General features: G+C 40.0%; 1 protein-coding gene across 1 annotated transcript in view; it reads left to right on the top strand.

Moving 5' to 3' along the window:
- MAP3K4 (mitogen-activated protein kinase kinase kinase 4) overlaps positions 1-15583 on the top strand; it is a 103094-nt gene extending 87511 nt beyond the window's left edge. The window contains exons 18-26 of the mRNA XM_066605429.1: positions 610-690; positions 2608-2799; positions 2970-3040; positions 6428-6544; positions 7178-7337; positions 7812-7934; positions 10750-10856; positions 12161-12340; positions 15023-15583. Coding sequence (XP_066461526.1) covers positions 610-690; positions 2608-2799; positions 2970-3040; positions 6428-6544; positions 7178-7337; positions 7812-7934; positions 10750-10856; positions 12161-12340; positions 15023-15043 — 1052 coding nt within the window. The 3' untranslated portion in view covers positions 15044-15583. The remainder of the gene's footprint in view (positions 1-609; positions 691-2607; positions 2800-2969; positions 3041-6427; positions 6545-7177; positions 7338-7811; positions 7935-10749; positions 10857-12160; positions 12341-15022) is intronic.
- The last annotated feature ends 488 nt before the right edge of the window (positions 15584-16071 follow it).

Genomic DNA, 16071 nt, shown 5'->3' with positions numbered 1-16071 from the left:
CTTTCCAATATTGGTACTTTTAATAAATATACACAAATTATATCGGTCTCTTTTTACAATCTAAATGAAGTACAACATGTGGCGAAAAAACAATGTCAGAATTACTGGGATATGTAAAGCCTTTACGGAGTTATGCCACGTTGAACGACGCATGTCAGATTTCCAAAATTTGGCTCCGTTACTAAGGCACAAACAGGCTTCGTTACTAAGGGGTTAAAATGCAGATCATGGATTGTGCAATGAACCTTCAAATGTACCGATAACCTTTTCTAAAGACATGACAGAAGTGCTAAAGCTAGTAGATTTCTGAAAAAAAACTTTCAAATTGAAACTGTTTTAGGCTGTGTTCACACGGGGTGGTTGAGATGCAATCAAAAATTCATCCAAAGCTGCACCTAAAAAAAACAATCACATGGTTTTGCTGTAGTTTTTAACGTTGTTACTGTAAAAACTGTAGGTGCATTGATTTATTACAAATAGAATGTTTCATTGCTCCCTTCTGTATATTAACTGTAGGATTTGTAAATTGAATGGAGTGCGTGGGGAAAAAAAAACTTATATTTTGGGGGTTCTGCTTTATTAACTAATATAATGGTTTTATGTCTTTAGAGCCTACTTATCCAAAGGCAGAGCAAGGGGGTTCTGCAAGACGAAGTTGGGAGCTTCAGAATATAATCATTCAGACCCGAGGTAAACTAAGGTGGCAGTCCACTGTTATGCCAATAGGCTGGATTAGAATAGACTTAAGCAAGAATGGTCATCTATGAGCTTTATACAGGGAACATTAGCTGTGCACTGAATAAATTGTAATAGGTGAATACTGGCATCTGGTAAATGGACACAGAAGTAAAATCTACTGTGAAAACTTTGATTTGTATGTTACTCCATAGATGACGAAAGCATGTGGAATTCATTCTCCATCTGAGCTTGCCATCATGTCCTATAATACTCAGACTTCTTATAAAGCTGTGTTTCTTCTCTCCAGTCCTCAGATACTCATGATGGGTCATGATTCGAGGCTATCCTATAGTAAGGCCTCCCTCACACAGGTGTTTTTGTACAGCGTTTTGCGCTGCGTTTTCAGCGCTGCATTAAACGCTGTACAACACTCCCATTCATTTCAATGGGGCTTCTCACACAAGGCTGAAAGCGCAGTGTTTCCAACACTGCATTTTGACAGCGTTGCATGTTCCATTCTTGGCCGTTTTCAGCTGTGAGTCTCCCATTGAAAGTAATGGGCTGTTTTTTCAGCACTGTTGAAAACTCGGCACAACTTTGTACTGCGTTTTTATAGCATTAACTGCTGATTGCTACGCCAGCAAGTCTAAAAAAGTTTCCAGATTCCTTGGCTATGTGGTCAGCTGTGCTGAAAACTCTGTCAAAACGCATGCCAACGCTTTTACAAACGCCTGTGAGAGGGAGGCCTAAGAACACCTGTGGCAACTTCTGAGCACTGACAAGAATTACATCACCTGTGCCATACTGAGGACATCCTGAAGACAGGACCCATTGTGGGTATTTGGGGGGCCAGAGTTGAGAATTCCTGGTTTAAGGACTAATTTCACTGCAATATTTCACAGATATTAGGTTCTATTGAACCTAATAGCTTTTTGCCTTTCAATGTTCACACTGTGGAAATCTATCGCGGAATTCCGCAGCATGAAAGAAATCATGGCATGTTCTATTTGCCGTGGAAAAACGCGTGTCCTGTTTCCATTGTGGTGCAAGCCGCCCGTTGCGTTATACTTCCGCGTGCTCGCCGGACAGCTCCAGAGAGGTGAGTGTGGGGTCTTTGTGGGGCGCCGCGTCAGACTCCACTGCAATATTCCGCTGGCGGAGTCCGATATGGCCGTGGGCAGGAGGCCTAAAGGAACGGTTAGTTCTTCCTCCTGTCTGTTTTCATAAGTACTTGTATTCCCCTTAAAAATATTTTTCCTTAGAAATGTGTGCTGCTTAGAAATAAATAACTAAAGAAGTAGATGCACAGTCTTAATTTCCTGGAATCCACAGGTTCAATAGTCCACTGAAGACATTTGTGACAGCATCTTGGATGCAAAGGAAAATAATCTTCCTCCTTTTTATGAATCGTTTTGCCCGCACTGGTCTTCGTAATCATATGCAGTGACTCACAAGTGACCCATACAAATAATACATAGAGTAACATGAGCCCGTTGTATGCCAGGGGAGCCTATCAATTCATCAGAGTGCCCCCCTGTTGATTAAACCGCATTGATACATTTAAAAACTGCACACTATTCACATAATCCCACCTGAGGAGCTTGGTCAAATTGTACAGCATCGGGGACTGCCAGAAGAATGCTCCTCTTGCCAACACCAGTGTCCAGTGGTGCTCCTTGCGTATAACCAGACTGACCAATCACCGTAAAAGCATTGTGGTTGTGAGTGAACAGCGATCAACTGATTGCTGCTCAGCGCTACTGGACCCCCAAACCAGCAGACCAAGGAGACACCACTTTCACTACATGTCAGTGGCTGCTTTGCATGCCAGCAGAAATGAAGGTTATTTTTTACCATTCATATTTTTGGAAGGTATAACCGGTTTCTTCAACCAAGGAATTCAAATATTTATATATTTGCTTCATACAGATATTGCAGCCAGGCACCGCCCTATGGATGCCATTCAGAAATCTGTCATGGTGTTCGAGGAGCAAAGATATCGGGAGATGAGGAGGAAAAACATAGTAGGACAAGTCTGTGATACTCCAAAGTCCTATGATAACTTTATGCATGTTGGCCTAAGAAAAGTAACATTCAAATGGCAGAGGGGCAACAAAATTGGTAAGTTAGTGCTTAGATTTTGGTTTGAGGTTTCGGATTAATTAGAGAATTTGAATTTGAACATCACCCAAGTCATTAAATTGAGTATTGTGCAGAATTTGCAGTGTAGCTTAAGCTGTGTACATATAATTGCTTGCACTAACTTGCCATGCCTTTCTATTTTTACATAGGGGAAGGTCAGTATGGAAAAGTGTACACATGCATTAGTGTTGATACTGGAGAACTCATGGCTATGAAAGAAGTAAGTTGGATATTTTTTTTTGTGTGTGTGTGTGTGTGAACTTAGTACAGCAACATTGCTTTCAATATGAAAAATGCTTAGTTCTCCTCTTCTCTTCACATCCTTCTGTGTTTTTTTTAATCCGTTCGTAACACCTGAAAAAAATCTTGTGTGGTGTTGCACTTGCTGGTAAAAAAAAAAAACCAAAAAAACATATAACCATATGTCAGTTATGACTATTTAAGTAATTTCTATCAACTGGGACCAACAACTTTAGTAACTTAAATATAACAATTGCATTTATTTCCTGCATCACTTAAAGGGGGTTGTCTGCAACTTTAAAGTTCTGCCTTCACCTGATATCCAGCATAAAGAGACAGTTATGCAAGTTGAGCCGTTCCAATGCCTAGGAAGTATTATGCACAAGTCATATTCTAATTCAACCTATGCATGGTACTTTCCAGGTGTCGCGTGGTTGGCATTGCAGCAGTGCCACCCGGCATGCAGGTAGCATCTGCATGTGCAAGTTGAAGGAATATGTCCTCAGAAAATTACTTGGTTTGAATCAGGTTTTTATGTTAAACACTTGTTGTTTTTTTTAAATATATGGCAGTTTTAAAATTTAGACAGGGCTAATAGGTTGACACTTGCTGTCCTGTACAGCAGTCTCATGGACCATAAGAAAGAATAGACTGGAGGGACCTGATTGACTTCTATGGGTGAGTGCGCTTGCACTCTAGTTATAACCTTGCCTGCAATAATGAGATGACTATTAGACAGTTTTACTCTACAGGACAGGAAGAAAAATTGCCAAATATAATAATTTAAATCACATTTTTTTTGTTAAATATATTTTGTTTTTAACAATGGGTCATCAGAAAATGATCTGACGCATTCCCTTTAACATTGAGGGCCTATCCTTAGGATGTTAGCATTGTCTTCTGTCCTAGAGAAGTATTGTAATGATCTACAGCACTAATAAAATAGAGGCCTATGATAAGAATGTAATTGCAGTGATAATTTACTACATCCGTTGTTGACTTCTAAAGCCTGATACAACTAAGTTAATGAAACCCACTGCTCATGTTGTTCTTCATATTGTTGCCTGGATACAAAACCGTTTATCTTGACCTACATTCACAAGAATGAGTCAGTCCTGACGGCAGTGAAAGTCTGCTCCCAAGATACTAACTAGTAACAATGTGGAAGCTTTGGGTCACTCTCTGTTAAGGCAAGAGTAACATGCATCCGCTGTATGAAACTTAGCAGCAGAACAAAATTAGCTTTCAGTAATGGCAATTATAGAAATATTGCATTACATTACTTGTGCTTTCTAGTTAAACTCAAATTCAACTGGCAGAAGTAGCAGGAAAGACTGAAGTCACGTTGGATTCGGCTGTCAGTGACAGAAGACAGAGGAGGCCGCCCACTTGATAGATACAAGTGCCAGGAGCTGTAACTAACAGCGGTTACTGTGGAGGAATGGGGAGGTAGGATAGAATCAGCGAGGCTACAGCTGCAAGGTTATGTAGGCAATCCTCATCTAAGGGCATGACTAACTACTTGCTGGCCGCCTATAGACTATAAAGGTCCAGCAAGTCCACCTCTATCTCTACATAAATGTTCTAAGACATTAGAACGAGTCATCGTGTCCCCACACCCCCCCATCCCCGTCGCATGAAAATAAAATAAAATGCATCTAAACTTGCATTTTATTGGAAAAATTGGAATTTTTCAAATTCATAGCCCAATGTTGACAACTTCCATAAGATTATACGGTAAAAACACTCATGACATCCCTTGAAAAATTCCTTAAGGCCTCTACTATCCAAAATGAAGTCTTTTGAGGGATGTGTCTTAAATCTTGGTACCTCCAAAGCCTCTGCCAACCTGAAATATTGCCTAGGATATGTCCCAATAAAAAGGAGGCTCCAAAATTCACGAGGTGCCCCTTTATTGCTGAGATCTGTGCTTTTTGAGTCCTGTTCTGAACTAGAGACACATATGAGATAGTTATAAAAACTGTAGAAATGGGGTAATGTATAATTGGATTCTAATACACAGGCCCCTCAAAGCCACTTAAAACTGAACTGGTCCCTGAATAAAAAAAAGTTGAATGGTCTTCAAAATTTGAAAAAATGCAGCTATACTGATAAGGGCTACTGCCCACGAATGGATTATTGCTGCGGATTCCACAGCAATGCCCGCCCATAGACATGCTGTGTTAAATGATTCTCCCCTGCCCGCGAGCGGAGATTCCCGGCATGTTCTATGCGGAAAAGCTATGTTCCTGCCCCACATGATACTTCCGCTGTGAGCACAGCGAAAGTACCGTGAGAATCCGTGTCATGCGCTGCACTGTGCATGCATGCTGGCTCGCTGGGTGAGACTCGCGGCAGATCCGGAGAGGAGAGCATAGGGTCTCTGGTGGGCGCCGGGTCTGATTTCCTCTGTGATAGGACACGAGCCCTTGGGCCTCATGTCCACAGGGAAAGTCAGGCCAGCGCAGATTTCTGCTGCCGATGCACTAGAATTTTTCTTTTTTTTTTTTTTTTTCTTTCCATGCAGGAGATCAACTGAGATATGCGCTCTATGAGCTCCCGCACGTGTGATGCGCACTAAAATAGAGCATGTCGTTTTTTTCACGTGTGAAATCCGCAATCCCTTAAAATGCCATCCGTGGCTATTTAATTAACCGCAGATGGTCAATGCTTTCCTATGGGACGCGAATTGGTGTTTTGTTTTTTTTTCACGTGCGGATTTGCTAAATTTAATTTCCCAGTGGACATGAGGCCTTAGTCTTATAAAGTCCTGAAATTGTTAATGCTATTAACTATTTTGTGGTATGGCTATCTTGCATGCAGAATATGTCAACTTTTGAAAAATGCTAATTTTTTTTCTAAATGCAAAACATACAATAATTTTTGCCATGGATATGAAGTAAAATAAGTCGCAAAAGGCAATCTCAGAATCTTAGGCTGCCTTTCCACGGGCGTAGTGATATACGCCGCCGGGGAGCAGGAGACAGCTGACGGTTCTCCGCACTGAGCCCATTTGATAGATAAGCTCACTGTGGAGAATCGTGGAAAATCGCAGCATGTTGCGATTTGAATCCTGCGAGCGGAGAATCGCAGCTGCGCTTTTCATAGCAACGCTTTGGAAAGCTTCAGACAGCGTGATTTGGCGGGAATTTATTACCGTCAGAATCACGCCCGTAGACAGGCAGCCTTAAGCATATTGCATATGTAATGGCATTCTAAAGTTATTACATAAAGTGAAACATGTCAGGTTTCAAAAATGGACCCAAACTGGCTTGAGTGGCAAGTAGTGAGAGTAGGTATTTCAGATGAAGTTCACCTTTAATTTGCATTTCATTGTAAACGTATTTATTTATTATTTCTTCTATAGATCCGCTTTCAGCCAAACGACCATAAGACAATTAAAGAAACTGCAGATGAACTAAAAATCTTTGAAGGCATCAAGCACCCTAACCTTGTTCGTTACTTTGGTGTGGAACTTCATAGAGTAAGCATACTGCCTAAAAATATTGTCATGAGGCTTGGAGTAGGTAAATGGGCGTCAGATAGATTCTGATGGTGTAAAAGATGTCCTAGTTCTGTATATGATGTATAGAAATGCCTGTGGAATTAAGGGTTCGCTTTCTTGGTGTAAATGTGTGTTACTTTTCAGAGCCACAATAATAGTGTGCACAGAATTAAAAAAAACAAAACAAACAAAGAAAAACACAACCTCCCCATATGCGATACTATAATACACTGAAAATAGCGGTATAACTTTAGAGCTCTTAGAATGTATGGCAAACGTTTTGCTACATAAAATGTGGTATATTGGGTTCCATTTTTAGTTTATTTTTTTAAAATTCTGATCTAACTAGCTATCAATGTGGCCTGAAAAAAGTACAATGTAATGCAACATTAGGTCATACGAATCGTTCAAAGTAGGATCTACATTACTACATATAGTAGGATTTTTGCTGACCTTGTAAAGGGATTTTCTACTTTTTTAGTTTTCTTTTCACTGTCCTGATGTTTGGTTTATTGTTGTATTGATCACTGAGGTGCTTTATGTGGTTACTTTCAACAATCTTTCTTTTTTTCTTCCCCCCCCCCCCCCCCCCCCCCCCCACCATCAATCTAGGAAGAAATGTACATTTTCATGGAATATTGTGATGAAGGTACTTTGGAGGAAGTCTCTAGGCTCGGCCTTCAGGAGCACGTCATACGGCTTTACACCAAGCAGATTACAATTGCAATAAATGTGCTTCATGAGCATGGCATTGTTCATCGGGATATTAAAGGTAATAGAAACACATTTCATGCAAAATATTTTTTTTCTACATTGTTCACGTGCAACAGAAGTTGTTGTAGTAATGCCTATAATCCATACAACATAGGTGCTTGCATGAGAGCCACTGCATGTCTCAATTTTTAGGACTATAGTCCGCTAATGGTCTCGGCATTTGTTACATATGGACTTCCTTTCATACTCTGTTCCAGTAAATTAGGTTATCCGATTGACGGCATTGTAAGTCGGTGAGGTCAGTTGGGTGCCAGTGCTGTCCGTCATGGGATGTTTCCACTTAAAAATAGAAAAATTGGGCGGTTGTAAGAACATTAAGCCACTTTGACAGGGGAAAAACTGATTTAGAGAGACTTTCAGCAGGATAATGCACACTGCAAAAATTGTTCAGCAAAGGGTTAAAAGAAAGATGACAAAATATTCGCAGTGTAGAGTTATTCAAATTGCATGTTTTATGTTCTATCTTCAACAGGAGCAAATATCTTCCTAACGTCATCTGGCTTAATAAAATTGGGTGACTTTGGATGCTCGGTGAAGCTGAAGAATAATTCTCAGACCATGCCTGGGGAAGTAAACAGCACGCTGGGGACAGCAGGTAAAAGCTCTCATTTCTATTGTTTCGTAAAAAAAATTCCTCTGGCATTTTGGGTGCCTCATCTTCCTGTCTATTCAAGTAGGTTAATGATTTTCCCTTTAAAAATTGTCTTACCTTAGCTTAATACGAATCTCCAATCAGGAATCCCTTTGTAAGAAGCATATTAAAAAAATCAACTCTTTGGCAGCAACATGTGACACATGTCTACATCACTTACACATGGGGAGTTATGGAGTAGGCTCAGAAGCTGTATCCAGTTCATGTACGTTGGGTGCCAGCTGTGTGGTACAGCTGACCTCCTTTTGGGACGTCCCGTATCAGAGTTACCCTCTTAGATGCCACTCGGTAGTGACTGTGACAACACAAGGGCTCTGTCACCCAGTTATTTGATGTCAAGCAGTTGTCATGGCAGGTGGGACCTACTGGAATCCTATACACCCTGTCTCTGGCAAGGTATAATAGTGTGACAATGCAGGCACATTGTACTGTAATGCCAAATTAAGAAAATTCCCTTTCCCATTTTTGTAAAAAATATATAAGCAATTTAAGGGCAACTCTGGCAGAAACATCCTTTTCCATGTCTGCTCCCCCTCCCCCACACACCTGACTACCTGTCACACTCTGGAGGTCTCCTCTGTGTATTGCAGTCACTTCTGTGCACTGCAATGTCCAGTCAGCCACCATTTTGAGGGTTGATTTTATTTATTTTTTTTTCCCCCTTTCCATTTCACATCTATCCCATGATGATCAGCACCGTATTAGCTATAGTTATGCCATTCTGTCATCGCGACCTTTATGCATCCAAGTAAGCTACAGACCATAAGTATAGGGTCAAAAGGATGAGCTGTGATCTACTCTATTATACCTGTGTGACAGTGACTGTGTGATCATAATCAGTAACTGTAATGGCAGTGTCCCCTTCAACACAGTTGCTATGGTAGATCCATGCAACAGCATCATACAGGCTGTAAAATTGATTAGAAAACGAATCCATAACCCCTAAGTAGATCTAAGCTGGTCAGAACTGAGTTCACATGACTGAAAAAAAAAAAGAGGCTAGGAGTTTCAGACAAACAACTAACCAAGGTTCTATATAATATTGGAGTCATAACTGTAAAACTCTGAACAATTAAAATGGCAGGTTTATCCCACACAGTTAATGTTAAACAGTTTAAAAAAAAGACCAAAAAAAAAAAGCTAAAATTTTGGGAGGTTTTGTCACTTCACTGCCTCCCTAAACAAATGGATAAAAAAAAAGATCAAAAAGTCATATGCGTCCCAAATAGTAGTGATAAAAACTACAGCTCAGTATGCAAAAGAGAAGCTCTCATGCAGCTTCATAAATATTAAGATGAAATAGTTGTGTTATGGGCCTGAGGATATGATGACACAGCTAATGTTCTTATTTATAAAGGTACATATATTTTAATGTACAAACCTATTATAAAATGTTTATGTATATATTTTTTTTTTTTTTACCATAGTGAATGCCGTAAATGTGAAACGCAGAAAAAATAGTAATTGCAGGATTTATTTTTAACCCCTTAAGGACCAGACTGTTTTGTACCTTAAGGACCAGAGACTTTCATATGGTGGTTTTACTGCCCTATTTTTATTTTTTTTCCCTTTAACTACCAAAATTATTTTTGACGTGTTTTTTTTTTTTTGTTTTTTGTTTTTTGTTTTTTCCCGTGACATATAGGGAGTTGTGCTTGTTTTTTTTTTTTGTTTGTTTTTTATATCTTTTTTCTCTGACTTCTTTTTCCGTTTTTAGTTTTATTGAGGGTAAAACACAAAAAAAAAGTTTTTGTTTTTTTAACAATTTCAATTTTTTTTTTAAAATTTGTATATTTTCTCTAAAATAAAGCATGGGAACAGGTTCCTCATTTTGTTTCGGACATTTTGATATGTAATGTATATGGTTTTGCATCATAGGGTGCTTATAGCAACGGTTTTGTTTGGCGTCGGCTTTAGGTTATTTTCTTTCTCAGGGCGCCTTCAGACGATCGTATATCGGCCGGGTTTTCACGCCCGGCCAATAAACGACTTCCCTCTCTGCAGGAGGAGGAGGCTGCAAGAGCCGGGAGCAGTGCTCTGAGCTCCGTCCCCTCCCATTGCAGACAGTGGCGAGGGGCGGAGAGGGGGCGGGAGCTCAGAGCACTGCTCCCGACTTTCAGCCTCCTCCCCCTGCAGAGAGAGACGCCGTATATCGGCTGGGCATGAAAACCCAGCAGATATACGGTTGTCTCAAGGCGCCCTCATGTATATATTGTTTTATTCTGTCATTTTGTTTTACTGATGTATGTAATTTTTGTTTTTTACTATTTGTTCCCTGTTATGTCATATAAGACTTATGGGGGACATTCACATGTGTTTTTTTTTTTTTTTGTTTGTTTTTTTTTTATCGCTGCGACTAAACCAGCCTTAACAGCTGACAATCCCTCATGCTTCTGATTGATTGCAGGAGGCTTTAATCCCAGCTGTATTTTTTCATACGGCTGGGCTTAAAGCCTGGGACCAGGCGACGTATATTTACTATGCCTGGTCCTAAATGGGTTAATGTCACCTGACACATTTTTAAAAAGTTTTCTTTACATTATATGGTACATTAAATGGTGCCATTAAAAAATAAAAATAATACAACTTGTTCTGCGAAAAGACAAACCCTCATATGGCTGTAAAAAAAAAAGTTAAACGTCTTAGAATGTGGGGATGAAAAAGAGCAAAAAGATTTTTTATTTATTTTTTTGTAGCAACAGATTCAATAAATGCTAATTTTTCTTGAGTGAATAATGTGAAACCTTTGTTAAAACAGCATACATGGCCCCAGAGGTTATCACAAGAGCTAAAGGAGAAGGACACGGTCGTGCTGCGGACATCTGGAGTCTTGGTTGTGTCCTAATTGAAATGGTCACTGGCAAGGTAAGGAGTCCAGCTCTGAATTGACTAAGTTCTTGAAATGCCTGCTATGCATCCTCTGATGTAAAGTACAAAAGCTTTGTACAAAATTCAAATACTAGTGTTTTTGAGGCATTTTTACAGTCTAGTAAGTCATACACCATGATTAGCATTTAATAGGAATATACAACATGGGGGCTTTTGTGTACATTTTCTTCTAGTTTTGAGATATGAGAGCTGAAGAGAATGCATCTGTAATTACAAGGTATTAATTGCAGGTTTGCTAATGTAATCATTAAAAAGCCTCCAAGTTGGATTTCACTGTTTGCTGGAGCAGCCTGCTATTTCGACTTGTCAGTTGTTATTTTTCTATGTTTATGCCTACAGTATTTATAGCTAAAATTTGCTTGGCAGACATTGTTATCTGGTTTCATTATTAAGCGGGTTGTCTGCGTCCTGCCATCTCAGTACATCCCCTTCCCCATTGAGTAACATAACAAATTGTCATATATTTATCACTCATGCTGTGTTCCGGACCAATGCTAAGTCCCCCACTCGGGTCTGTGTTTACAGCTGCAGTCCCTCCAGGTTTACAGGATGTCACAGGGGCTTCAGCCAGTAACCAAGCTCAGCAATCGATGTTACTCAATGGGGATGGGGTTGTGCAGAGATGGTACAACTTGGACAATCCCTTATAACCCTGGAACAAAAATGCTAAAATAATGCTACTGTGTTACAAACCAACATGCATTGAATGGCTACGGACTGAATAGTTGCATGTGAAGGCAGCACTCCAGACAGCAGTATAATGTAGTCAACAGACCTTTATTTCAGCTCATGGCATGAGCCCAGCAGCGACGTTTCGACCACAAGGGTCTTTGACAAAGCTGAAATAAAGGTCTGTTGACTACATTATACTGTTGTCTGGAGTGCTGCCTTCATATGCAACTATTGGGATTATGTTTTGGAATTTGGGATTCAGTTCCTTGAGGCGTGCATCCACTTTATATGTTCCCGATATTCCTACCGATTTTATATCGGGTTTGGTGAGTGCTGCTGACCATACCTTATTGGATACAGACTGAAATTGTCAGCAATTGCTAGAAGAACATTCTGATGCAACACTTCTATTCACAATGCTAAATAGCATCTAGCTATCCTTCATAACCACAGTACTCAAACCTCTAGCAGTCAATAATGGGAATTGTCAGAATGTTGACAGCCTTTATTTTTGTTTTATGTGGGTGTTTTTTGTTTTTTTTGCAATCAAAAAAGTGAACTGCAGTTATAAAGTACTTGCTAATATATTTTGCTTTGTTATTGAACAGAGGCCATGGCATGAATATGAACACAATTTCCAGATCATGTACAAAGTAGGGATGGGACACAAGCCTCCCATTCCAGATCGTTTGAGCCCAGAAGGTAAAGATTTCCTTTCTCACTGTATGGAAAGCGATCCAAAGAAACGATGGACGGCTAGCCAGCTACTGGACCATCCCTTTGTCAAGGTGTGTTCAACGTGTGGGACATGTCACCAGTTTTTGTATTTTTTTTTCCACAGCGAAACCATACCAGCACTGAAGTGGTGCGCTTACACACATTCCCAAATTGCTTTTGGTATAAATGTTAATAGAAGAATACGTCTAATTGGTGATTGAGATTCTCTCGTGCCATTTGTAAATGCAGCTGAGCTGTCCTGTGGGGGGGCCAGACCAGCTTCCTTAAGGTCCATATACGCACACGGTTGATCGCTCAAAATTCGTCAAAGACTGGCAATTTTGAGCGATTATTTTGCGTGTATTTAGAGAGCATAGGTTGGTCTGTTCTCTAAATACATCGCTATTCTCCAGCGGGACAGCAGCTTGAAAGAATGTTATCAGGAACAACTGATTTGTAAGCTAGGGTGAATTTGGCGATTGACGAAAAGTGCACGTTGGACACACATTTACAAGCAACGATTATCGCTCAAAAGATGGCTTTTGAGCGATAATTGTTGTATGTAAAAGGGCCTTAAGCTTCATTTCTTTAGTATCATTCACACACTGGAGAGGTGGACTGAGTTGATAGCTATGTCGCAGGGGACTGGAGAGGCAGACTGAGTTGAAAATAATGCAGCTAAGGGAGCTGGTTCTGCCCACACACTGGACCACTCAGCTGCATTTATAAATTTACATACAGCAAGGGGGGAATTTCAAACCTGAATTAGAAGTATTCTTACATCAACACCTATATAAAAAACTGTTAGAGAAAGTGGGCATTGTTTCATTGCGGGAAGAAATGCTGACCGGTACCCTTTAGGGGTACGTTCACATGTAGCAAAAACGCTGTGGATTACCCGCAGTGGAATGGTATAAAAGCAAGGAGAGGAAAACAAATGCTGCAGATTTTCTGCTGGAACTGTAACTCTTAGGCCTCATGTCCACGGGGAAAATAAGAATTAAAATCCGCAGCGGATCACCCGCACGCGGATCCGCACCCTATCGCAATGCATTGACCACCCGCGGTTTGATAAATACCTGCGGATTGTTTTTAAAAGTGAATTAAAAAAATTCTGGAGCATGAAAAAAAATGGACATGCTCCATTTTAGTGCGGATCACACGTGCGGGAGCTCATAGAGCACATAGCTCAATTGATCTCCCGCATGAAAAATAGACAATTACAGTGCATCCGCAGCCCAAATCCGCGTTACAAATCTGCAGCTGATCTGATTTTCCCCGTGGACATGAGGCCTAACCTGTGGTTTGCTGTGGAAATCCTGCAAAAAATCCACAGTATTTCTGCAACATGTCAGATATTTCCAAACAAACATCTGAATCGCCAAAGGAAGAGATGAGCACAGTCTCATTTTTGTAACATAACTTATGTAGGTTTTTATTTATTTATTTTTGGGGTTTTTTAATAATTAGATAACACTTTGATTTTCATCTTATTTTTACTTAGTGTTATCTAACTTTAAGGACAAAAATCAATTACATATGTTATGGAACAAAAATAAAAACTCTGCTCTTTCTTCCTATGTCAAATCAGATCTTTTGGCTGCAGTAGTCATACTTTAGCCACTTGCAAACAATCAGTGCTTTACTGATATCTTTAAGAGATGACTATTGTGGCTACCTATAGAAAAATACAGGGTGGACCTTGGAAGCATGAGTGCTGAATCGCCAGAGGGAGGAAGTGAAACTTGGGTGTGGAGGGGAAGGAGAGCGAGTAAGAAGCTGCAGTTCTCCATATAGCATTTTGCCCGTGCCGCCGCATGCTGCTGGGAATTGTTGTCTGTTCCTATATTTCTGTATCAGTGAGTATAGCAGTTGTGATTTTTCGTATGGATTTGATCTCTTTTTAGTGGTTTGTAATCTTAGTGTAGGGACTTGCAGGAGGAGGACCCTTGACATGATTTGCAGGCTTTCATATTTTGGCCAAAATATTTACTACCTCATTTATCATTATTTTTGCAAGAAACAGTCTGGCTTTAACCCTTTCCAATCCAATGTCTGACGTCTGAAGACATTATGATTTAAGGCTGTACAGCTCCTATGTTGGAAGACATCCGTCGGGGTTCTCTTACTGTATATTGCCAGCCTCTCTTCTGTCAAAGCCTATCCAACATGCCACCTCATGCAGTACTGGCTTTAGCCAGCATATAGCGCCATTGTATAACGGCAGAGAAAGAGTAAGCCCCCTAGGAAAACCGAGATATAAAGTGGATTGGAAAGGGTTAAAATGTTGGGGAGCCTGGGGTGTCGGTCCTTTGTGTGGTTCGCTAATAAGGTGCAGGACAGCCCATCTTCTCTACTAGTAACTAATAGGCAGTAAGCCTGCATGGTGCACCCCACATACTCATGAGAAAATCTCTACATCCTCTTTGAACTTTCTGGCTTTATGAATCATTGATTTTTAAATTTAAGAAAAAATTATTAAAATACATACTCGGTGTCTACATGTATTTACCAGGACTCGTGACAGATTTTTTTTTCTTCATTTCCCAGCAATAAGTGCTAATACAAATTAAAGGCTAACTAATATACATTCCAAATGTTATGGCTGTTGCAGCCAAAATATACAATGAATATTGAAATGCAGACCCTGTAGGAGCACAGCTTTAATACGAAGTGCATTAAAATGTATATCAATAGGCTTGTATTCTGCAAGTAAACATCAAGTCTTATTTTCCTCCTCTTCTGTTGGGCAGGTTTGCACAGATGAAGAATGAAGCTGTCAAGAAGAAATGGCCCAATATATTTCAGCAAGTCATCTCTTAATCACTACTGTATGTAATATTTACATAAAGACTAAGCTGAGGCACTCGGTGCAATGTCATGTAATCCCGTGACTTAGGACTGCACAGGTGACGGCCGTCACTTCTCCTGCTGCTGCTCTTGTACATGTTATCTGGCACATTTTCTTCATGTGACAGTGTCTCGCACATGTTGTTTGTTTTTATAAAAGCTGCATGTTTCGGTGAAGTGCCATTACTACTGTACATGGACCATTGTGTTTTTAATTTGTTCTCTGGCTTATTTCTCATATGAATGAGAACTGTAATAAACATAGTACTGTTTTCAACGTATCAAGCTCTGACACAAGTTGTAGTATTACCATGCATTCTGGACCTTGTAAATGTTTCTACTTCCCGTGTTTGTTGAGTGCACTGTGAACCTGTCATTTTATGGCCAGCTTCAGATTTGTTATGCAAGAAAAAGTTAACTAAGTTGGAAGAACATTTTCTTAATAAATGGTTTATTTTAGGACATCTAATAGTATTTTGTTCCTGCTTATCTTGAATGAGTTCATGGGGGACATTAAAGGGAATGAGGAAACTTTTTTTTTTTTTTGTGTCATTACAGAAAATGGTAACTACACCAGTCCATCTAGGTGAGTATTTTCCCCAGTAACTGTCGTTGAGCACTTTTTTCTTATATGGGATTTGTCCTTGGAATACTGGGGTACAAACACTTTCCATGGCTCAGAAGGTTAGAGCTCATGCACATAGTCCTATTACAATTTCAGCTCTTTTTGCATGGAGCCATAATATGACTGCCACAAAGGTGCATGAGACCTTCCATATGCCCTCTGATGTGGAATGGAAGCATAAAGTGTTTTTTTTTTTTGTTTTTTTTTGTAGTTGTATTCCAAATATATGGCGCATCCTCTCCTAGACACAGTGTGGCGCCACTTTGTACAGTCACCAGTTCAGGCTCGAGCGGGATGAGAAGATCTGTATGTTCTTCAATCAGCTCT

The sequence above is a fragment of the Eleutherodactylus coqui genome, chromosome 1 (genome assembly GCF_035609145.1).
Source record: "Eleutherodactylus coqui strain aEleCoq1 chromosome 1, aEleCoq1.hap1, whole genome shotgun sequence".
Lineage (NCBI taxonomy): Eukaryota > Metazoa > Chordata > Amphibia > Anura > Eleutherodactylidae > Eleutherodactylus > Eleutherodactylus coqui.
This window is presented reverse-complemented; position numbering and strand designations above follow the sequence as displayed.